Genomic DNA, 25870 nt, shown 5'->3' with positions numbered 1-25870 from the left:
TCATCTGAAAAGGTGATAGTCGCTCTGAGTTTGAGGAAGAGATCCCGACCCAGCAGTGAGACTGGACAGTCTGGCATGTATAAGAATTGATGAATAACTTCTCTTTTTCCCTAGAATGCATTTGCAGAAGCTGAAAAACATCTGCCAGGAGTTTTTCCCTATGGCTCCTATCATGTCAACATGTTGGTCAGTGATTGGGGCTATTTGACTGGTTACCACTGAGTGTTCTGCTCTGGTGTTGACAAGGAACTGGAGATTGTGCGACCCCCCCACTTTCATTCATGATCATAGACTTAGTTCCCTTCAGTCATTAAAAAAAAAAAAAAAAAAAAAAACTGGGACGCCCATCATGAGAGAAGCCAGGGAGAGATCCAATGATTCTTCCCAGTCCCCTCTACATCTATTAGGGCATTCATTTTTCAAGTGCCTTATTGATCACTGCAGAGAGGAGCCTTGTTCCCTTTTGATGGACCTGGGCAGCAGGGACAATGGGGCCCGTGACTTACTGGTTTTGTTCCTCACTGTGTACTGCTGCGATGAGATTGGCTTTCCAGCACATCTTTCATTCTTCTTCTTGTCTTTCCTCCACATCTCAGAATAACCTTATTTGCTACCTCAAGTAGTTACATTCATCCCAGAAAATCCCTCCAGCTTCTATAACTTTTGACAAATGTCTCTGGCACTCTGGCCAACAAAGACAGAATTAACCCTTCACTGATTTTTAGGAGCTTCTAGGTTGAAGGGAGTGAAGGTGTGGTATGCTTCACAGGGCCATTTATAAAGAGCACTGGGGGGGCCATTTTCCTTCTCTGATAATTGTCAGCTTGCTGACAGCTAGTGAAGGGAGCAGGGTTATTCTATTTTGCCCTATCCCAAGTCTAAATTTTTAACTACTAATATTTCCGTGGCTCTGTTCTTTTCCCATATCAATTATGTTTTCATTTATTTTTTCCTTTTAATATATTTTTATTCATGAATTATAGTCAAACATCTTAATGGAATAAAAAAAACTTAAAGAGATAAACATGCATACATTACTCAATTAGCCTTTATCCAATCCCCATCCCATTCCCTCCCCCTCCCTCATTCCCATGCTTGATTTAGTGATTGACTTTGATGTGTTTAAGTACATCATGTGTTTTATTTATTTTTATTTTTTTAATTGGTGCATTGTAATATCATATTGGAGTACAAGACTTGAGAGGATATACAAGCACACATCATCCAATTAGCCCTCATCCAGCCTCCATCCCACTCCCTCCCCCTCCCTCATCCCATGCTTGTTTGGTGATTAACTTTGATACATTTGTTTATGTACCTCCTGCATTTTAAAGAGGCTCCATCCTCCCCTATTCCATACCCTCTGATTGGTCACCTTAGTTGCTTCACTATAGGGCCCTTTCTATAGCTCGACCTCTTCCTGTTGCCCCTTTCCTCCTAGTTTTTGCTGATTAGGGGAAGCATCTGATTTTTATTTTCTGCGATATTTCTCTGTGCATGTCGCGTTACAAGTACCGATCCCACTCTTGATGGCTCCAGTAGTGGCCTGGCTACCCGGTGGACTGATCCAGACCAGTGAAATGTCACAAAAAATAAGAAATCAGATGCTTTTCCGAATGTGCGAAAACTAGGGAGAAGTGGGTAACAGGAGGAACTCTAGATGAAAAAGGGATCCTATAGAGGAGCAATTAAGGTGACCTATCTGAGGGGACGGGAGGGGGTAAGAGGGAAACTCTTTAAAAGCACATGACGTACTTTACTTACACATATCAAAGTCAATCAGGAAACTAAGCATGGGTAAGAAGGAGAGGGAGGGAAGGGGTTAGGAATTGGGTGATGTGTGCATGTATATCTCCACAAGCTTTTAATCCCATTAATATGTATGACTACAATGCACCAATAAAAATTTATTAAACACACACACACACACACACACACACACACACACATACACAGAAATAATAGGTGGGTGTGGTGGTGGATGCTTGTCATCCCAGCATTCGGGAGGCGGAGACCAAAGGACCACAGTTTGCGGACAGCCTCAGCTACTTAGTGAGGCACTTCTCAACTCAGTGAGACCCTATTTCAAACATGATCCGGCTATACCACTCCTGGGTATCTTTCCAAAGGGGCTGAAATCAGAGAACCACAGTAACATATGCATACCCATGTTCGTAGCAGCACAATTTGTAATACCCAAAATATGGAACCAACCTAGTTCTCCATCAACAGATGAATGGATTGCAAAATTATGGGAAATACACACAGTGGAATTCTACTCAGCTATGAAGAAAAACAAAGTCATGTCATTTGCAAGAAGATGGAAGGAACTGGAGAACATAATGTTAAGTGAGATCAGCCAAGCACAGAAAGAGAAGGGACATATGTTTTCTTTTTTTCTTCTTCTTCTTCTTCTTTTTTTTTTTTTTTTTTTTGGTACTGCCGGGCTACATTCCCAGACCTACTTTTATATATTTTTATTTGGAAATAGGTTCTCTTAAGCCAGCAGGGCTGGCTTTGAACCTGTGTGATCCTCTTGTCTTCACCTCCCAAGCACAGGGATTAACCTAGGGAGTATTAGGGATACCAGAGGGACTCCAGATAATGGAGGGGAAACCTCAGCAAAGCTATAAAGGAAGGATAGGAGAGGAATAAGGCTAAAGTTGATTAATGGAGGAGCTACATTCGAATCTGTGTAAAAGTATGAATATAGCATGGTCAACCTGGACCCTCATTGTTCGGGGAGAGGGAAAGCAGGGTGGAAAAACCAAGTACTGTGTGAATGTATGCCATTTTTGATATGTTCCACATAAAAGTAAAATAATAAATTTTTAAAAAATTTTATAAAGGACTAAAAAATAGGGCTGGGAGTATAGTTTGAAGGTACGATGCCCCTGGGTTCCATCCCCAGTACCACACACAAAAAAAGTAAGAAATCGGATGTTTTCCTTTTTTTATTCATAATTGATGATAGGCAGTTAATTGTACATGTGTGTGGCTTAGGAGGACAATTCACTTTTATTTCCTCCACTCTCAATCTCTCCAGCTCTGTATTTCTCAAGTCAAATTTCACTAATAATCAGAATAACACTTGTAGTTTATAAAAACAAAGATTTTGAGGCTGGAGATGTATTTCAATGGTAGAGTACTTGTCTATCATGAATAAAGCCCTGAGTTTAATACCTAGCACCACGGGGGGGGGGGGGGGAAGAAAAAAAAAAGTGAGAGAGAGAGAATCTGAGGCCTACCACCAAACTGCCGAGTCACAGTCCCAAAGGCAGGACTATCTCACACCTGCATTATGTAAAACTCTTCTGTTTGTTTTGTTTTGTTTGTTTCTTTTCTTTTAGGGTAGGTGCTGGGCAGCAAACCCAGTCTCAAGCATAGAATAGCATGCTGGGAAAGTGTTCTATCACCGAGCCACACTCAGCCCTTTTAAAAAATTATTTATTTATTTATTTATTTATTTATTTATTTATTGCAGTACTTGGAATGTAACACAGGGGCATTCTACCTCTGAGCTATACCCCTGGCCCTGTTTTTTATTCTTTATTTTGAAACAGGGTCTCACTGAGTTGCAAAGGGCTTCTCTAAGTAGCTGAAGCTGCCTGCAAACGGCGATCCTACTGCCTTAGTCTCCCAAATGCTGGGATTACAATCGTGTGCCACCACGCCCAGCTGACAGTTTTTTAAATCTCTCCTTGTATTACAGTTTGGCTCTAGAATGTCCCCCAAAGGTTGAAGGATTGGTACCTTGCTAGGAGATGTATTAAGAGGAAGTGGAAACTTCAGGAGGTAGGACCTAGTTGGAGGAAGTAGGTCCCTGGGGCTGTGACCTTGAAGGCACACTGGACCCAGCCTCTCCTGCCCAGGGGCCATGAGGTGAGCATCTCTGCTCTGCCACCTGTGCTCACCATGAGGTTCTGCCTCACTGCAGGCCCGCAGCAATGGGACCAAGCAACCATGACTGAAACCTCAGACAAACACGCCTTGTTTTTCACGACCTTGAAGCTTTTGAAGAATATTGGTCAGACATTTTGTAGCCTCTCTCTCAATTTGGGTCTGTCTGGTATTTACTCATGATCAGAGTTTGTATTTGGAGGAAGAATATCAGAGTGAAGTGCCCTTGTCAGATCAGGGAGCAGATGATCTTAACATGACTTATCATTGATGATGTTAACCTTGATCACATGGTTTAATGGTATCTGCGGGGTTTCTCCATCGTAGAGTTTCTAATTCTCCCTTTCCATGCTTTGTTGGAAACATGTCACTAAGCAGGTTGTGGCAGCACATGCCTGTAATCCCAGCTACTCACAAGGCTGAGGCAGGAGGATCACAAATTCAAAGCTAACCTGGGAAATTTTTTTTAAAAGTCTCAAAATAATAAACTGTCTCAAAATAATAAACTGCCTCAAAAATAAAATAAACATGGCTAGGTAGGTAGCTTAAAGATAGAGCATCGCTAGGTCCAATCTCCAGCACCAAAGGAAAAGGGAGAGAAAGAGAAAAATAAGAGAGAGAAATGACACTAAGTTCAGCCCAAACTCAGAGGAAAGAAAATTAAGCTTTACTTCCTAAAGGGAAGAGTAGAAAACCACACTAATAATATTTGGGGTGTGAGGGGGAATACTTTGAAGCAGTACAAATATCCTGTCTCTCCTTAAAGTTTTGCCCACAAATTTTATTTTATTTTTATTTTTTATTTTTTGGTGGTACTGGGGGTGGAACCCAGGGGCTTTCTGCCTCTGGGCTATACTCCCAGAACTATTTTTTTATATATTCTATTTGGAAACAGGGTCTCACTAAGTTGCTGAGAGCCTCACTAAGTAGCTGAGGCTGGCTTTGAACCTGCGTGATCCTCCTGTCTCAGCCTCCCAAGCGCGGGGATTACAAGCCTGTGCCACCACGCCCGGCTTGCCCATCAATTTTAGCTTTAATAAATTGGATCTCTGCTGTAGAAATGATTATTATAGTTTCTAACACTGATTTTTCCATTTTTCTCATCCTTAATAGATTTGTCATTTGGAAATCTCCTGTAGTTGTCCCTTCTACTCGACTTATATATTCACTTAGCAGTTTGTATATCAGGGTGCACTTGTGGATATTTATTTTTTTTCCTTGGATTATTATGCAATACTGTTGTTGCTGCTGTTGTTGTTTTCTTTTTTGTATTTTTTTATATTTCTTTTTTTGTATTTTATTTGTTTTGTTTTGCTCAAATGTACCAGTTTGGGCTACTGGGACAGTTCTTTCATGTTGCCTATTTGTCTCTTTCACAGGTCACATCATTCGTTTTTTTAATTCCTCCTTTCTTTCTGGCACTACAAGATGTTCTAGGCTTGTTTTTCTTCCACGCTACTTGTGGAACCAAACATTGCTTCAAAAAACCCATTTCTTTTTATTGAAGAATGGTAGAGACCATATCTGGTACTAATATGCTTACTGCTACTACAATGTATTCTTTCTAGACCCTCTCAATAGACAGAGCTGGAAGTACATGTGTCTATACTAACCTATGTATAAATACATACCTATAATTATTTCCATGACTATATATATAATACACACATATATATATATATGTATATATATAAATAAACATTAGTTCATGTTGATAGACCTAATTTCAGTGAAGTAACATGGCTTTCTTTCTAGCATTCCCCTAGTTGTAGTTATAGAATGGCCTCTAAAGAGCTAAAAAAAAATTGATGTTCAGAGTTGATGTATTTGAGTCATGATGGTTTTAATCCTAACAGTGGATAAGTCCATTATGATGGATTTATCTGGGTGGTGTCTGGACTGGTAGAGTGTGGCTGGAGAAGGTGGGCTCCTGGGGGTGCAGCCTTGGGGACCATATATGGTGCCCCTCCGTTAATCTCTATCTTCCGTCTGGCCCCTATGATATGAGAGCAAAGTCTCGCATTCTCCCTCTCCCTGCCTCCTGCCATCATGCTCTGAGAGCTGCAGTACTGGGCCTCATATGGACTAAACCCAAAACCACAAGGAAATAATTCTTCCTTCTGAGGTATATGGTCAGGTATTTGGATTAAAGCAGTGAAAATGCTGACTAAGACAGAAATTGGTACCAGGAGTGGGTGAGGTTGTCACTGCTGTAGCTAAGTCTAACCATGTGTTTTTTGAGTCTTTCGATCTGCTTTGTGAGGAGAAATTGGAAGGGCCATGATGTGGCTAGAAAGGCAGACAGTAGAGACTGTGCTCAGGAGGTTTTGGAGGGCAAAAAGGACTCTATAGGGAAACAGAGTAGAGGCTACACGCGTTACAATTTGGCAAAGAACTTATGGGCATTTTGCCCATGTCCTGGAACTTTATGTGAGGCAAAATTTAAAGATGAACTGATTAATAAGCTGGCAGAGGAAATCTCAAAATAGTGGAATATCCAAACTGCATTATGGATATTGATGAACGTATTTAGCAAATTGTACACGGAAATTTGGAATCAGAAAGTAAAGCAGAGAGATTTTATAGATTTGCCTTTTGGCCAGAAAGGCAGGTGTAAATCAGAAAGTAAGATTGCTGAAAGGAAGAAGGAAGCAGTGGCCATGAGGGAAGCAGGGTCAGCAATGATCATGAGAGAGGCGGCAAATGGAGTTGGGGCCAGTGGCAGCCCAGATGGATGTAGGCCCAGCCGTAGCCCAGATAGAGTGGGACCTGTGCTGTGCCCAGCAGCAGTAAGTAAAGAGGTCACGACTAGCTTTCCTGCTAGTGGTCGATCTGGGCACTCACATGCTGGAAACAAGGGGTCATGAATGCTTCCCCTAAGATTTCAAAGGAAGGCCTGGCAAGCTAGGCAACTGTGGTAGGGTTGAGATCCCTGCAAGCAAGCCCCAATGGGGCAATTTATGAAGCTGTGAGGGTGAAGCCAAGGCTGCAAGAAAAGCCTTTGAGATTTAAAAATGCAAAAAAAAAATATGGATTGACCATAAGGAAAGACTGCCAGCTGCCAGCCATGGAGCCAGGCTGGAGAAGTGAGCGCCCTGGGCCTTGCAATCATCTAGCTGCAGGATGGGGCTGCCAAGGCCCCCTGCAGATCCCACCTCTTTGCCATGTGCCCAGAAATGGAGCCATGGAATCAAATGCTTCCCCTGATGGATTTCCATATTACTTTGGTCCCATTCCTTCTTTCTTTAGCTCTTTTCCTCCCATTTGGAATGCAAATGTTTACTCTTTGTTACTGTACATTGGATGTCCATAACTTGTTTTTCATTTTGATTTCTGTTTTCTTTTTCAGGTCATCAGTGATAGGTCAGGTCCCTCCCTTCCCCCATGGAACCCCACAGTGGAGACAGGGGTGGAACCCGGAAGCCAGAGTAGAGATGTCAGGAGACTCCAGACATCGCGAGACAGACTCCAGATGCCATGAGACTCCAGATGTCCCGAGAGAATCTGCATTCCTATACTGCTAGCCCCACCCCAAACCCCTGCTATAAAATATCAGTACTTCCTCTCCACCGCGTGACTCTGCTGACCAAGTGGCTCATCAGTCCCTTCCCCCACAGTCGGTAGATATCACCCAAAGGAGCCAGTTGATAAGCAGCTTTTGCTAACTTGGCTGGTGTTTACCTCCTTTGTGACTCCCTAGCTCAATTTCAACTCTACAATCAGAACAAAGAGTTCACCTTGAGTCTCAAAGGAGACTGGATTTTAGGACTTATTTGTGATGCTGGAACTGTTAAAACTTTGGAAATTCTTGGAGATGGATTAAGTGCATTTGCATTCTGAAATGGGCATGAGCTCTTCAGGGGCCAGGGGCAAAATGTTACAGAACGGTTCCCTTGAAGAGCTCAGAAATTTGTGTTCAGAGTTTTTAATTGCAGTGGTCTGTGCTAGTAGAGTGTAGCTGGAGATGTGACTCTAGGGCTGGGCCTTGGGGATTATATATGGTTCCTTCTCCCCTTGCGCGTTCTCCCTTCTTCTTCTTCTTCTTCTTCTTCTTCTTCTTCTTCTTCTTCTTCTTCTTCTTCTTCTTCTTCTTCTTCTTCTTCTTCTTCTTCTCTCTCTCTCTCTCTCTCTCTCTCTCTCTCTCTCTCTCTCTCTCTCTCTCTCTCTCTCTCTCTTCTCTCTTCTCTCTCTCTCTCCCGCCCCCCTCTCTCCTGGCCTCCTTTATGTGAGAGCAAAGCTTTGCGGTCTCCCTCTCTGCCAAGCCCTGAGATCCACAAGCCTCACATGCACTGAACCCAAACCTTCCTTCCTCTAAGTTATGTGGTCAGGTCTTTGGATTACTACAGTAAAAATGCAGGCTAAGATACACCCCCCATTGCTTATTTGTAATTTCTTTCTCCATCAAGATACCTAATTATTAAGCCATCTGTGGTAGCAATCCCAGCATTAGGAAGGCTGACACAGGAGGATCGTGGTTCACAGACAGCCTCAGCTACTTAGCGAGGCCCTTTGCAACTCAGTGAAACCCTGTTTCAAAATAATGAATAAAATATAGGGCTGGGGGTGTACTACAGAGGTAGAATGCCCTTGGGTTCCATCCCAGTACCACTATATATATATAGATGATAGATAGATAGATAGATAGATAGTACCACTATATATATATATACACAGTACCAATATATATATATATATATATATACACAGTACCACTATATATACATATAATATATACACACACATATATATACATATAATATATATACATACACACATATATATACACATATATACATATATATAATTTAGATACAGTGATAATGCTATAGGTATATATCTATAGACATATCACTATCATTGTATTTACTTATCTGTTCTAAAGGACTATACATGCAGTGAAAGAATTGGTGACCTGTATTCCTATAAGAAACAAATTCACCAAGTAGAGTACAATGCTCTTGTACTTTTTGTACAATGTGTTTGCTTGTTTTACTGTTTGTTGTAGTAGGGATTGAACCCAGGGTCTCACTTGTGCTAGGAAAGCACTCTCCCACTGAACTACATTTGATTCCAAATCAATTTATACTAGTTATGTTATTGTAAACATATACTCTAATTACAAACTATATGAAGCTTTGAAATAAAGTGTAAAAAAGATAAAATACTCATAATATTCTAAAAGTTGAGTGCTTTTGCCAGGCGTGGTGGCACACACTTGTAATCCCCGCTCTTGGGAGGTGGAGACAGGAGGATTGCGCAGGTTTGAAGCCAGCTGCACTGGCTTAAGAGACCCTGTTTCCAAATAAAAATATAAAATAGGTCAGGGAGTATAGCCCGGAGGTAGAAGGGCTTCCAGGAACCTCAGTACCACCAAAATAAATAAAATAAAATAAAAGTTGAGTGCTTTAGAAAAACTCAAAAGTGTACTGTTTAAAAGAGTAAAACAGAGCCGGGCTTGGTGGCGCACACTTGTAATCCCCGCGCTTGGGAGGCTGAGACAGGAGGATCACACAGGTTCAAAGCCAGCCTCAGCTACTTAGTGAGTCTCTCAGCAACTTAGTGAGACCCTGTTTCCAAATAAAGTATAAAATAGGTCTGGGAGTATAGCCTGGAGGTAGAAAGCCTCTGGGTTCCACCCCCGGTACCACCAAAAAAAAAAAAAAAAAAAAGTAAAACAAAAATAATCTACAACTGAGTTAGGATGACATGAAAATTATAAAGGGCCAGAAGGAGAAATTATAAAAATTTAGAAGTATTCTAAATTGAAATGGTTTTATAAATGCTTTCAAGTTCTCACTCCATTTTAAAGAAACTGAAGTGTGAAATAGTGAATTATAGTTATATTAGATATATGGGTTGAGATATCTCATTGTGTGATTTTTATTTTAATTTCCTTGATTAGTAATGTTGAGCATTTTTGCATAGATCAGTTGGCCATTTTTAAGTCTTCTTCCAAGAAATGTCTATTTAGGCCTATTGCCCTTTTTTAGTGTGTGTGTGTGTGTGTGTGTGTGTGTGTGTGTGTGTGTGTGTGTTACTAGGGATTGAAACTTGGGGCCATCCCACTAAGTTTCTGACAATCTGAGTAGTTGAAGCTGGCTTTGAACCTGCGATCCTTCAAGTACTGAGATTACAAGTGTGCACCACCATGCCTGGCTTTTGCTTATTTTTAAAAAAATTTTGTTGTTGTTGTTATTGTTGTTAGTGTTTTATTTTGCTGTTGAGTTTTTGAGTTCCTTGTATTTCAGCATATTAACTCGTTGTCAGATGGACAGTTAGCAAATGCTTTTTCCCATTTCATAGAGTCTATTCACTCTGATGATTGTTTCCTTGCCGTGCAGAGCTTCTCAGTTTCATGCAATCTCATTTGTCTATTTTTGCTCATTTTTGGTGTTTTGGAGGTCTTATTTAAAAAAAAAGAAAAATCCTGGCCTATTCTCATGTCCTAAAATATTTTGTTTTCTTCTAGTAGTTCCATAGTTTTGGGACTTACATTTAAGTCTTTGACCCATTCTTATTATTTATTTATTTTGCAGTACTGAGGATGAAACCCAGGGGCATTCTACCTCTGAGCTACACTCCTAGCCCTATTTTATACTCTTTATTTTGGAACAGGGTCTCACTGAGTTGCAGAGGGCCTCCCTTAGAAGCTGAGGCTGTCCACGAACCCAGATCCTCTTGTCTCAGCCTCCCAAATGCTGGAATCACAAGCGTGTGCTATCACACCTGGCTCTTTGACCCATTTTTAGTTGACATTTGTAAATGATAACAGATGAGGGTCTAGCATCACTATATGTGGATGTATATTTTTCCATTTATTAAAATGACTTTTTTAGCACCCTTGTAAAAAATTAGTTGACTTTAGACATATGGGGTTATTTTGAGGCTTTATATTCTGTTCTATTGATTTATATGTCTGGTCTTATGCCAAAACCATGCTCTTTTGATTGCTACCTGGAAACAACTCAAATGTCTCAGCAGATAAATGGATATATTTTGGCAAATGTATTTAGCAATAAAAAAAGTCACATGAATCTCAAAATATTTATGCTGAGGAAAAGAAACCAGACAGAAGATGTTATGAAGAGAATGAGAGACTTTTTAGTGGTAATAAATGTTTATTAAAGTTATGATGATTTCATAGGCACTTATGTATTAATATTTATCAAATCCTCATCTTAAATATGTATGACTTACTATAGGTCAGTTTTATCTCAATACAGATATTTTAACATTTATAGTATATAGATGTCATATTTTACAATTCTTCACTCTAATTTTTTGACTCAGTAACCATCTATAGGTAGAAATGAAGCTTACCCCTAACACTTTCAGCCCTCACCCTCCTCACCAGCACCCGACATGGGGCATCTGTGCTCTTTGAGTGATATTATTCTCCTCACCCAGAGAATTCCAGTGAGAATCCTGGAGGTACAGAACCCACACTGAATAAAGCTAGATGAGCATTCCTTTTGCTTCATATCCATTTACACAAGGCCAGAACTACTCTGTTGTAAATTCACTTATATAATGACAATATTCTAGAACTTCCTCAGTACAGTTATATTTGTAATCCATGAATAACCACCATTACTATTCACTACTGAAATAAAGGATGAAACACTCAAAAGTATAAAACTTTTATTTAAAATTAAAGATCAAATACAAATTAAATAAGTACAATATCAAATATTAAACCTTCATAAAACAGACTTTAACTACTTTAAATCATCTATTTCTACAATCAAATTAAGGAGAAATCTAAAAATAGTCAAAAATCAAATTATCTTAAACTCTTATTGTCAGCATTAAAAGTATTATAAAACATGAGTCTGGGGCTACAGATCGGTGGTAGGGCACTTTCTTCACAGGTACAAGGCCCTTGGTTCAATCCCTAGCACCGAGAAGTGGGGCAGGTGAAGGGGGAGCACTCAAAGAAATTTGTTAGAACATGAACAAAGCCACTACAAAATGATTACTGTTATCACTAAAACCAATAGAAGAATTAAAGTTCACTATCATTTACAGATTTTAAAAAATTATTTAAAAAGACAAGGATCTATTTTCCTCCAAAGCTGTGGGGATCACTTTTTTGACCTTTAAGTTTGTGTGTGGAGGGGAGTTGGAGGGGTAGTGGGGATTGAACACAGGGGCATTCTACCTCTGAGCTACAGCCCCAGCCCTATTTTATTTTTTTATTTGGAAGAGGGTCTTGCTAAGTTACTGACAGCCTCACTAAGTTGTTGAGGCTGGCTTTGAACCTGAGATTCTCTTGTCTCAGCCTCCCAAGTATTGGGATTACAAGCATGAGTCATCATGCCTGGCTTTGATTTTTAATTTTAATATAACATGATAGGCTTGATCAATGAAAGTAATAGCAACAGAGCAAGACTCTGACTCAAACAATAAAAAGGTTTTTTTAGTTATTATATTATAAATACTTTTGTGTGTGTGTGTGTGTGTGTGTGTGTGGTACTGGGGATGGAACTCAGGGACATTCTACCTCTGAGTTACATCCTCAGCCCTGTATTTTTTTATTCTTTGATTTTTGAAATAGGGTCTCACTGAGTTGCAAAAGACCTAAGTAGCTAAGGCTGTCCACAAACTGTGATCTTCCGTCTCCGCCTCCCAAATACTGGGATTCCAAGTCTGTGCCACCACTCCCGGCTTCATAAGTACCTTTTAATAAGGGCTGTGGCATAAAAGAATATGCATTAAACAATAAAGTCTCTTTTTTCCCTTTATGAATGGGAAATTGACCAAACTCAGTCTATATTTTCCTTTTTTATTGCCTTAATTCTCCAGAAAAAATTATATTTTATATTATTCATTTTATAAATTCAATTTTAAGACTGCACAAGAAACATACAAAAGTGATACATAATATCTAGAGCCTGTATTTTCCTGAAAACCTTCATCAAAAGTAAAATTAGAGCTGGGTGTGGCAGCACACACTTGTAATCCCAGTACTTGGGAAGCTGAGACAGGAGGATTTAAGTTTCATGGCCAGCCTCAGTAATTTAGCTTAGCAAGGCCCTTCACAACTTAGTGAGAACCTGTTTCAAAAGTTAAAACAAAACAAAACAAACAAAACAAAACAAAAACAGCCAGGCGTGGTGGTGCACACTTGTAATCCCTGTGCTTGGGAGGCTGAAAAAGGAGAATCACACAGGTTCGAAACCAGCCTCAACTACTTAGTGAGGCTCTCAGCAACTTAGTGAGACTGTTTCCAAATAAATTATAAAATAGGTCTGGGAGTATAGCTCGGAGGTAGAAAGGCCCTGGGTTCCATTCCCAGTGCCATGAAAAAAAAAATTTAAGAAAATAGGGCTGGGGCTGTAACAGAGGTAGAATCGAATGCCCCTGGGTTCAATCCCCAGTACCACATAGACACAAAAAAGTAGAACAAGTCTAGCTGGGCTCTTAATGGCACATACCTGTAATCCAAGAATTTGAGAAGCTAGATAGGAGGACTTGCAAGTTTGAAGCCAGCCTAGACAACTGTCTCAATATAAAAAAATAAAATAAAAAGGGCTGGGAGTTTAACTCAGTGGTGAAGCACTCCTGGGTTCAACCCACCCCCCCACACACACACATAGTAATCTTTAGAAGATAACAGAAAAATACACTATTATGGTATCTGTATATCTAAAACAAACAAAAAATTAAGGAATATCACACATTCAAGAATGGCACCCACATTATTAAAAATATTTACATATATACAAACAACTATGCAGCTAAATAAACATTTTCCTACGAATGCATATTTTGATGTCTTTTATAATCAAACTTACAAAACCAAATCAACTGAGTATCAACAGCCATGACTAAAGTTTTCTGCATACCAGGAAAGTTAAAACATTAACATTTGTTGTTCTACAGAACTGAAGATAAAATATAGTAAAATTCAGCTTCTCATGAGAAAATTTTACATATTATGTTAGTATGAAACTTTCATAAATCAAGAGAAGTGCTGTAAAATAAATAGCACAACAAACAAAACCTCTCCAGCTAGAAAAAGACGAAAGACCATGCTCAAAGCTCACCTTCCCAAACCTTATCCAACTCAATCCCTCTTTAACCAAACTAATGATTAGGCCACAGAGTCAAAACCAAATATCTTAGTTATATAGATTAATTTTACATTATAAATCTATTAAAATTTATGGTCTATGCTTCAGTTTTTCAACATTCAAATTTACTTTTTTTGTGGTAACAATGAGGACTGAACCCAGTTCTACCTCTGAGCTACACCTCCAGCCCTTTTTGTTTTTGAAACAAGGTCTTGCTAGATTGCTCAATCTTGCTACACTGCTGAGACTGCCTTTGAACCTAAGCTATTCCCGTCTCAGCCTCACATGTACTGGGATTATAAACATGCACCCCCCCCCAGCTAATTTATATTATTTTCATTCTACCTATATTCGAGATTCTCTGTGTAGTTAAAAGAAGACTTCTTAAAATTATTGTACTTTTTAATACAATAGCAGAATATTAATAACTATCATATTCTGCCAAATTTCTTATACAAGTAAGTTGAATACTATTATTAATGAACTAGAGAAGCAAGCTAAAGGTAAAAAAGCTAATCCTGTTGACATGCTGATGATTCAATGAATTTCGCTGTATTTGCCATTACTTAAAAAAAGAGAAGATGTTAGCAGGAACTGACTTGTGTAATACTGAATCATGACATTTCGGCAGCTTTTCTGAAAAATCAATGTACCACAAAGCAGTATTTTGGTACTAGTGCAGTGCAAATTGGTTTTTCTTTGTCTAACTACGGGCAGCAAAGGAGGCACTTAACTGTAAAATAGAAAAATAGGGTATATATAAGAAGAAATTTAAAATTATTCATAAAAGATTAACTAGCATTATTCAAAAAGTTAAAAATTCAATTTTTATTTAACATGCATTCAATGTTAAACATACTTCACTACGAAAATCCTTCTGAAGGCAAGACTGCTGTTTTGTTTATAAGAGACAGAAACCCTTTCCTTTTCAAGGGATTCTAGATTCCTGAAAATGCAATCTAAGTCTTCTCAACCTGAGTGCTACAGATTTATAAACCAAGAAAAATGTACTTGACTATACTGGAAAGATGTTTCTAACTATCAACCAAATGTACCATATGATCCTCAACTTCATTTCTCAAGGATCAAAAATTTTATAAAAGTTCCAAGAAGGGGACTTAATAACTTTAACAGAATAATGAATAGATATTTAGCACCTAAACTAGAGAACACTTAGGTATTGCCATTGTTTTAAATAGCTACATGTACATAGTCTAGAAAAAGTCAGATATATGTTGTCCAATGATATTAGAACACCCTAACAGATTAAAATACCAAACTTCCAAAGATTATTCCTGATGAATCTACTAATCTACTAATGAATCTACCTACAACATTCAACATATATTATTCCTTCCTGAAGTTACCGATACGGCATTCTATCTCTGAGCTACACCCACTGCCCTATTTTTTTATTCTTTACTTTGAAACAGGGTCTCACCAAGTTGCAGAGGGACGCATTAAGTAGCTGAGGCTGGCTGTAAACCTGCAATCCTCCTGTCTCAGCCTCCTAAGTACTGGGATTACAAGCGTGTGCCACCACGCTTCCTACATATCCTTTTTTTTTTTTTTTTTTTTTTGTGGTACTGGGGATGGAACCCAAAGCCATTCTACCTCTGAGCTACACCCCCAGCCCTATTTTATAATTTATTTGGAAACAGGGTCTCACTAAGTTGCTGAGAGCCTCACTAAGTAGCGGAAACTGGCTTTGAACCTGTGTAATCCTCCTGTCTCAGCCTCCCAAGAGCTGGGATTACAAGCGCGCGTCATCACACCCGGCTTACATATCCTTTTTTAACAATAAAGTGAGGCTTATTTTTTCTTAACCACCATTGAACTATCTCAAATGTGGCACTCTTTAAAGATTAGACAGAAAACAGTTCTTTAAAAAATCATTCATATTCTGACACTAATATTTTTTAAATGTTCTTTACTATGTGGCAGAAGTCAAAAGTAAAGTGAGTGGCTTTGAACCTTCTGCTGAAATACGTATGGAAATATAAGCAGGAACACAGAAGACAAATGTACATTAATTTCTGGCAACATACTGGCACATAAATGCTTACCTGCAAGGTAAAGGAGTACCCAATGAAAGACAAACATTTGCAGTAGTATTATTTCAAGTGAATGGAGCCTAGCACCTCCTTTCTTCACATCAAAGAGAAATACTCTGGTACTGCCTCTCTAAGTAAGCTTATTTTTAATCCTGGATGAAACACTTTACTTCATATGTTAAAACTCATGCATGAGATTGACTAAAGTTTTCCAAGAAACAATTCAGTCATCCCATCTAAGAATCCTAAAATCTAAGAAATGGGGTAGGGAAGACAGCTCAGTGGGACACATGTCTAGCATGCTCAAGGTCCTGGGTTCAATTCCCAGCTCCAAAATGGAGAAAAAAAAGGATCCTATAATTTTATTTTTCTTCCTAAATTTGCTTATAAGGCTTTTCTTGACTCAGAGGGAGAAAAAAGCTTTAAAAACATGTTCTTACTCTAAGAATGCTGTTAGAAAATTTCAGTAACAACCCTCATCGATGTCATTTATATTCATTTTAACATATACCATTGCTTATTATATAATTAGTTTCTTTGGAATAGAAGAACCAAATTCTGCTATTTATATCATTAAGGTAAAATTTTCTATTTTCTGTAAGAAATCCTAGTTTATTGAAAGGAAGCGATTACATAAATAATATTATTGATGCAGTTGTTGAGAAATAAAGTGCATACAGCTTTCAATATAAATAGTTTGGTACATACATTATAGCTAAAATGTAGTGAAATCAAATTAAGACTCAGCTTAGCATCTAGAATCTGAAAAATATGAGACAAGAATACAAATTTTATATAATAGTAACAAAATGAGAGGGGTGTTATTCCCCTTCAAAAAAAAAACAACTGAAAACAAGTCTTCAGAAAATGCAAATGAATTTCAACATCCCAAAAAACTGGACATATTATACAGTAACACCAACATGCAATACCTGAAATGTGGAATCACATTCGGGCTGCTGTCCTTGAACTTCTGTGTTTAATTTACAATTCTCTGATGACTGGGTGATTTCATCTTGCAAAGTGGGAGATATGCTGTGAATCTCACCTACGGAGGCACTGTCAGACAAAGCCTCTAACTTTTCCAGGGAACAAGCTATGTGAGGCTTACTATCTCCTGTCCCTTCATCAGAATCTGTCCTCTCATCAGCATCCTCTAGCTGCTGAACAGAAGTTAAATATTGTTCTAGCAGATCATTATCCTGCTCATTGTTCGAGCTGTCCTTACTCCAGCCGCCATGTTCTTTACTAACATCCCCTACATTTGGCTCTCTGCCGTATCTGACTGTGTCAATGGAATTCCCCATTGTGGAGCTTTCACTACCTTCTGTGGAACTTTTTTCAAAATCCAAAGAATCCTGCAGACAATGAACTTGTTCTGTTAGGGAGGAATGAAAACCAGAGTCTGGAAATTCTGGTAAAGATTTCTCTTGAACTTCATCATGAGCAATGAACCAATCAGAAGTATGGTCAGAAGAGGGCTCCTGATTTGGGGTGAACGCTGGAGGTGTAGATGGCACCAGAGTACTTGATACAGGAGGAACGTCAGTATGCCAGGAAAGGAGATGCTGGTCCACTGTCTGTTGCCAGGCTTGCAGAGACCTTACCTGTAAGTCAGAAGATACACTTTTAATATAAAATAAAAATCATGCCTGTGTGTGTGTGTGTGTGTGTGTGTGTGTGTGTGTGTGTGTGTGTAAGTTACTGGGGATTGAACTCAGAGGCATTCTACCTTTGAGCTATACTCCCAGCCCAATTCTATTTCTTTTTTGGAAACAGGGTCTCCCTAGGTTAACGAGAATCTCACTACTTGCTGAGGCTGTCCTTGAACCTCTGATCCTCCTGTCTCAGTCTCCTTCATAACTGCCAAAAATCATGTCTATTTTTAAATTGTCCTTTGAATTTTTTTCCAATAAAGTTGGTAAATGGTAGAGCTAGAATTAAAAACTGCCTGATCCCCTATATTTTATCCAGAGCACCCTCAGCCTAAACCAGGCTGGCCGAGAACTTGGGCTCCACAGTCAGACCTGGACTCAACAGAGCCAGTGTATATTTTAGTTTTGCTGCTTACAATCTGTGTGACCTTGGGCAAGTTGTTTAAACTCTGAGCCTCTGAGCCTCAACTGTCACCGTGAAATAAAAAACATAGTCCCAATTGCATAGTTCTTAACAATTAAATGAAATCAGGCATGTAATTTAGTAGCATGGTTCTCAGATTGTGCTAGGTTCCCAGTAAGAGCTTAAAAAAACTTCAAAAAAAACTTGACTCAGCCAAGCACAGTGGTGCACACCTGTAATCCCAGCATTTAGGAGGATGAAATAGGAGGATTATAAATTCAAAGCCAGCCTTAGCAACTTAGTGAGGCTCTTAGCAATTTAGTGAGAGCCTGTTTCCACAGAATGCCCCTGGGTTCAATCACCAACCAGCGACACACACACACACACACACACACACACACACACACACAACTCAAAATGTTTAAAAAGCTGGTTAATATGCTTTTTTCCAGATTTTGTGTGTGTAGTGCTGGGTATTGAACTCAGGGGCATTCTTTCTGAGATAAACCACCTATTTTAATTTAATTTAATTTTACTTTTGGTGGTACTGGGGATTGAACCCAGAGGCATTCTACCTCTGAGCTCCATACCCTAGCCTATTTTATTTTTTATATTGAAACAGGGTCTCACTAAGTTGTAGAGGGCCTCACAAGGTTGCTGAAGGTGATCTCAAACCTGCGATCCTCCGGTCTCAGCCTCTCAAGTACTGAGATTACAGGCATGCGTTACCATACCAGGCTCTGTCTTATTTTTTATTTTGAAACAGGGTGTCCTTAAATTGCTAACAACCTCATTAAGTTGTTGAGGCTGGCCTCAAACCTGTGATCCTTCTGTCTTATCTCCCAAGTACTGGGATTACAGGCATGCACTATCATGCCCAGGTCAAATCTTTTCTTATGTACTTCCAAATACACAGAGAGAGAGCTTTAAAAAATCAAGTAAAACTCTAAACTCTGTATTTTGCTGTTATTCCCTAAACTTATTTTGGAGATTTTTCCATGTCAGTTCAGGCTGTTACCTTTAAGCTTTTTAATTGTTCCACAGTATTCTAGAATATTGTTAGTCTAATTTATTTAGCCATTCCCCTACTGATGGTAATCAACACAAACCTTGAAAATCAGTAATTACTTTTAATTTTATAGATTAAATCCTATTATAACAAATTATTTTATAAAAATATTTTCAAGCCAGGTTTGGTGGCATATGCTTGTAATCCCAGTACTTGGGAGACTAAAAAAGGAGGATCACAGGTTCACAGCTAGCCTCAGCTACTTTTGAAACCCTCCACAACTTTCTGTTTCAAAATAAAGATCCTATTTCAAAATAAAGAATAAAATAGGGTTGGGGATATAGCTCAGAAGTAGAATGTCCCTGGGTTCAATCCCTAGTACCATATACAAAAACAAAAATATTTCCAAAACTATATCATCAAGAAATATTTGATATAGGCAGGCAAGGTGATACACACTTGTAATCCCAGTACTTGGGATGCTGAGACAGAAAGATCACAGGTTCAAGACTAGCCTCAGCAATTTAGCAAGACTGTCAGTAATCTAGCAAGAACCTATTTCAAAATAAAAAACAAGTCAGGCATGATGGCACATACTTGTAATTCCAGTACTTGGGAGGCTGAGACAGGAGGGTCGCAGGTTTGAGGCCAGCCTCAGCTACTTAGTGAGGCCCTCCACTACTTAGTGAGACCCTGTTTCTAAGAAATAGGGCAAGCCAGGTGTGGTGGCGCACCCTTGTAATCCCAGCGCTTGGGAGGTTGAGACAGGAGGATCACACAGGTTCGAAGCCAGCCTCAGCTACTTAGTGAGGCTCGCAACAACTTAGTGAGACCCTGTTTCCAAATAAAATATAAAATAGGTCTGGGAGTATAGTCCAGAAGTAGAAAGCCTCTGGGTTCCACCTCCAGTACTACCAAAAAATAAAATAAAAAATAAAAATAAAAAATAGGGAAAGGCCAGCCTCAGCTACTTAGTGAGGCCCTCTGCAACTTAGTGAGACCATCTTTCTAAAAAATTGGGCTGGGGGTGTAGCTCGGAGGTAGAATGCCCCTGGGTTCAAGCCCCAGTACCACAGAAAGATAGATAGATAGATAGATAGATAGATAGATAGATAGATAGGAAGGAAGGAAGGAAGGAGGAAGAAAAAGGGCTGGGGGGTATAGGTCAGAGGTTGGGTTTACTCCCCAGGACCACTACAACAAAAAAAGAAATATCTGATGTGAAGCTGTGTGTGTTGGTGCACACCTATAATCTCAGCTGGAGGCAGAGATAAGAGAATCACAAGTTCAAGAGCAGCACACAGTAAATTAGCGAGACCTGTTTTAAAATAAAAAATAAAATAGGGCTTGGGGTGTACTTCAGAGGTAGACTGCCCCTGGGTTCAATCCTCATATGCTACCCCCCCCGCCAAATTGAGCCAGGTGTGGTGGCACACACTTCTACTTGGTGAGGCCCTAAGACCCTGTTTCATAATAAAGAATAAAAAATAGTCCTGGGAAAGTAGCTTGTACTGAAAAAAAAAAAGACGTGATACAATATTAGTAAAACCATTTGCCTACACTGTCCCTAAAGTTTACTGTCACAGGATTCAAGCCCTTTCCATTAAGCATTCATGTAGACTTTTTAGTATATGCACACTGTAACCATCATATTCCATCTTAGTCACCTTACATTCAAATTTTCCTGATAAACAACTACATAATACTTCAAATTAGGCTTTTTATATTTCTTAAAGTTATAGCAACATTCATCAATCAAGTCACTTTTCCTTTGACTTTATGCTACTTTATGGATTTTGTCAGAATTATAAAAACATTTTCCTACAGATTAAGTAAATCTGACAAAAATTCACTGTCCTAGTCCCTATAGTTCATGGTTAGTGGAAAAGAAGACAAACCACTCCCTTTACACCTTGTGAAAGGATGTTTAGAGCTGGAGATGTGGCTCAGGGGCAGAGTGCTTGCCTAGTGTGTGTGAAAGGCCCTGGGTTTAATGCCCAGCAGCCCAAAAAGAAAAGAAAAGAAAACAAAACACAGAAAGAAAGGTGCTCAACATACCTATGATTTTCTCAATAAATCTAAAATTTTTCTTTGTTCATATATTAGGGAAATCAGCAGGAGAGGATTTACCTGGTTCCAGAGGAATCTGACAGCTTCTTCCTGTACAAATTTTTTAACTTGTTCTTCATCTCTTTCTTTTCTCAATCTACAAATAATTCAAAGTATATTTACTGATGCAAGAAAAGCTGATTTAACATGATTTAACATGTACTTCCTGTTACAACTACCAAACATACGCAAAGAGATTAATAATCTAATTTATCTTTTGTACTTTTAAGAGTATCCAATCTGAAAACTTAAGTTTGGTTTTTTTTTGTTTGTTTGTTTCTTTGTTTTTGGTGATACTGAGGGTAGAACCCAGGGGCTTTTCTACCTCCGGGCTATACTCCCAGACCTTTTTTATACTTTATTTGGAAACAGGGTCTCACTAAGTTGCTGAGAGCCTCACTAAGTAGCCAAGGCTGGCTTTGAACTTGTGCAATCCTCCTGTTTCAGCCTCCCAAGCGCAGGGATTACAAACATGCTTCACCACGCCCTGCTAAAAGCTTAAGTTTTAAACTATGAGTCAAAGCAAAAGCTAAATGAGATGTGACTAAAATTCAGATATTACTTCTACAAAGTGATAAAAAGTAAAATGTCAAATGTCAAATGGCTCTTTGCTGACCCCCAATTTTCCAACAAAACATACCAAAGAGTCAAAAGGTACAGAAAGAAGGGGTTATTTAAAGCCTCCAAAAGCCAGGCGTGGTGGCGCACGCTTGTAATCCCTGCGCTTGGGAGGCTAAGACAGGAGGATCACAGGGGTTCGAAGCCAGCCTCAGCTACTTAGTGAGGCTTTCAGCAATTTAGTGAGACCCTGTTTCCAAATAAAATATGAAAAAAAGGTCTGGGAGTATAGCCCGGAGGTAGAAAGCCTCTGGGTTCCACCCCCAGTACCACCACCAATAAATAAATAAATAAATAAATAAATAATAGATAAATAAAGCCTCCAAAAAATTTAAAGATCACACTTGAGTTAAGGGCCTTTAATATCTTTCTTTATTTTTTATTTTTTTGGTGGTACTGGGGTTCCTGGAAACCCTTCTACCTCCAGGCTACACTCCCAGACCCATTTTCGTATTTTTTTATTCGGAAACAGGATCTCTTAAAGCCAGCAAGGGTGGCTTCGAACCTGTGCGATCCTAAAGCCAGTGAGGGCGGCTTCAAACCTGTGCGATCCTCCTGTCTCTGCCTTCCAAGTGTGGGGATTACAAGCGTGCGTCACCACGCCCATTTAATTTCTACCTAACACTCACTACAGAACTTATTCCAAACTGGCCTTTCTCCCCTATCCCCAACACATACCATTGAAGCTGTTCTCAGGAAGTCACTGTGCAGTAAAGGGTTAACTCAGAAGGACGGGATGCTGAAGCCCTACAATGCTCTAAAGATAAGACTGGCCCTTGACTGGCTCCTGAGACATAATATCCAAGTCCTTGGAATATCCTGCCTGAAGTGAATATCTCTGTACATCTGGGGTCTTGGCCCCCAACAGTTTATGCTAACAATGTGATTTCTAGTGAATGCCTATGTTGCTCACTAAGGGCCACAGTCATGGTGTATCAGTCTGACCTCTAGGGAACCTGAGGTCTCCGTAGTTAAGGTCACTCAATCCCTATGTGACTATATTACACTCAATAATAACTCTGAACACTGACCCAGGCATAGTGGCATATGCCTGTAGTACTGGAGAGGCTAAGACAAGAGGATCATAGGTTTGTGGCCAACCTCAGCAACTTAGGGAGATCCTGTTTCAAAACAACAACAAAAAAATAGGGTTGGAGGTATGACTCAGAGGTAGAATGACTCCTGGGTTCAATCCCCAATAACACACACACACACACACACACACACACACACACACACACACACACAATTCTGGACACTAACACTCGAGTGAGCTTCTCTGATTAGCAATAGTTTGTATATGCTGTCACACATTGTAGTGTGAGAATGAAGCCCTGTATGTGCAACTCAGCTGAGAGGACAACTTCCAGCTTATACCTAGCCTCCTTAGTGCTGTTTTTCCTTGATGACTTTACTCTGTAGGCTTTTGCTATAAAAACCCATAACCACAAATAGAACAATTGAGTTCTGTAAGGACATTTAGCAAATCATAGAAATTAAGACTATAACTGAAGGTCACTAATACAGTCACCACTAACTTCCAATTGCTAAATCTAATCTCTATTTATCAATCCCAAGGTTCTTATCTCTCCTGAAACATGTTCCCCTGTTGAAAATCCCACTCTGTCCCCTCTCAGTCTCCTTTGCTGCTTGCTCCTCTTCCCACCCAATAACACTAATTAAATATTGCTAGCTACAATACTAACAAAATCCTTATTTTCCTGGGTTAGCAGTTGGCAAAATATGTGAGCTGGGCGTGATGACACATGCTTGGAATCCCTGTACTTGGGAGGCTGAGACAGAAGTATCTCAAGTTCACGGCCAGCCTCAGCAAGTAGTGAGACTCTCATCAACCTAGTGAGACCCTGTTTAAAAATAAAAATAAAATAGGGCTGGGAGTGTAGCATGGAGGTAGAATGCCCCTGCACTCAATCTCTAGTACCACACACACACAAAAATATGAGGCATGAAATTAAGAAAGAATTCCTACTGTAGCTCCAGAATGTTAGTCCTTTTTGAATCCCTGTTCTTATTTAATTCTTATGTCACCTATTGGGTTCTATATAGGCTTCCTCACTTCTTTTTACTTAACCAGGTTTGTTGTATTTTCTGGATCTTTCTATGTTTAGAATTATAGATTGTTTGTTTGTTTGTTTGGAGATTTAACTCAGCTGCATTCTACCTCTAACTACACCTCCAGCCCTTTTATTTTTTATTTTGAAACAGGGTCTCGCTAAGTTGCTGAGAGCTACCTCAAACCCGTGAGCCTGTCTCACCACCATTTCCAGCCTATGGACGCCTTTAGAGCTCATGTTCATTCAATATGTTTTATGACATTGTATCTATGTACCAACTGCTGTGCTGAGGATGAAGATGCATATGACAATCTGTGACCTCAATGTGCTTTCAGTAGATTGTAGGAGACAAAGAAGTAAATCAACAGTGACATGGAAAGTGTCGTGACCACAGCAGCACAGTACTCCAAACACCTGAAGAACCTGACATCCCCAAGCCAACTAAACAGCTCACAACGGGACTTCTGACCCACCTCCTCACTTCCTCAGTTAAGCAGACAATGTGCTCCTGCATTCTGCGCAGTCGGATTTCGTAACGGACCTCTTTTGCTTGAGGGTTATAGTTCCTGGCATAAAAGCCTCGCCAACAGGCTTGAAGCTTGGTGGCTGCTTCATTCAACTTGTGAAGGGCAACATTATCTTGTCCCAAAGCAACAGATCTCTGGGTTAAAACCCTGCAGGGAAGCTTCTCTGAAGTTGTTTGAGACATGTTTTCTTTATTATCCGGCTCAGTAAGGGAGACAGAGTGTCCAGCTAACCCAGGAAAAGATGCAAGACAGTTGTTATCCTTCAAGATAGCACTGCTCATCACTGGCTCAGGACAAGGTAACGGCCCAGCTTTCTCGTTTACCTCTGTACTGATCTTACTTTTCAACATTGGAACAGAATTTTCACTTGTACCCCACAAAGCCTTTTCCTCTTCCTTATCCAAATCCTGGTTTTCTGGCCCTTTCACAGATTCATCTGCAACAATGTCATCTTCTAGGCCCAAGCTGATGCCCTGTAGCCTCAGCTCAACTGTGGGTGATACTGGAGAGAGTCCTGATGCAACTGGCATAAAAGTAGACTCTGAAGAGAGAAGACTGCAGTTTAACTTGTCCTCATCTGTCTGTATGTCTTCCAGGTGCAGATCACTTCGAGAATATATTGTAGTATGTGCAGGGACTGGAAAGTTATTCTTAACAGCATGTAATTGATCATCATTATTGCTTATTCCAACCCAAGAATTGACTTGGATGACAGGCTCTAGAAGAATCAAGAGAGTATCATTTAAGCTACTATTTATTTATTTATTTATTTATTGCGGGTTTGGAGATGGAACCCAGGCACATTCGACCTCTGAGCTACACCCCCTGCCCTATTTTTTATTCTTTATTTTGAAACCGGGTCTCACTGAGTTGCAGAGGGCCTCACTAAGTAGCTGAAGCTGTCCGCGAACTACGATCCTCCGGTCTCAGCCTCCTGAATGCTGGGATTACAAGTGTGTGCCACCACTCCCGACTGAGCTACTAATTATTTAAAGAGATTTTATAGTTGTATGCATCTAATGAAATCTAATCCCTGAAATATAGTAAAATACAATAAAATGCCTTTAGTGATTTCCTTCAATGCCTAAAATATCAAACCAAACATTTTTAGGAATATTTGCAATAATAATGTAATATTGTATCAGGTCCATACAAAAGATAGCATTCCTTGAGGTGTTTTTAAAATTAGAAATATAAGCTGGGCGTGGTGGTGAATGCTTATAATCCCAGCATTCGGGAGGCTGAGACTAGAGGACTGGAGTTTGCGGACAGCCTCAGCTACTTAGCAAGGCCCTTCACAACTCAGTGAGACCCTATTTCAAAAATAAAAAAATACTAAAAAATATGGCTGGGGGTGTAGCACGGAGGTAGAATGCCCCTGGGTTCCATCCCCAATACCACACACACACAAAAATTAGAAATATAATAATTATAATGTATACAC

At 39.5% G+C, this 25870-nt stretch overlaps 1 protein-coding gene across 5 annotated transcripts in view; it reads right to left on the bottom strand.

The window, feature by feature from the left end:
* The window catches only part of CEP97 (centrosomal protein 97), a gene marked incomplete at both ends in the record, with an annotated part of 120360 nt that overhangs the window by 79800 nt on the left and 14690 nt on the right, over positions 1–25870 (bottom strand). For 2 of the 5 annotated variants that reach the window (XM_080696358.1, XM_080696359.1), the window contains 3 exons: positions 16936–17637; positions 21228–21303; positions 24373–24967. In XM_080696358.1, coding sequence (XP_080552484.1) covers positions 16936–17637; positions 21228–21303; positions 24373–24967 — 1373 coding nt within the window. Of the gene's footprint in view, positions 1–14679; positions 14710–16935; positions 17638–21227; positions 21304–24372; positions 25145–25870 lie in introns of those variants that run through there. The other 3 variants (XM_080696356.1, XM_080696355.1, XM_080696357.1) reach the window with 3 other exon arrangements.

This window comes from Muscardinus avellanarius (genome assembly GCF_963383645.1).
Source record: "Muscardinus avellanarius genome assembly, chromosome: 5".
NCBI classification, from domain to species: Eukaryota; Metazoa; Chordata; class Mammalia; order Rodentia; family Gliridae; genus Muscardinus; species Muscardinus avellanarius.
The sequence above is the reverse complement of the archived record's forward strand: the minus strand, read 5'-3'. Positions and strand labels throughout refer to the sequence as shown.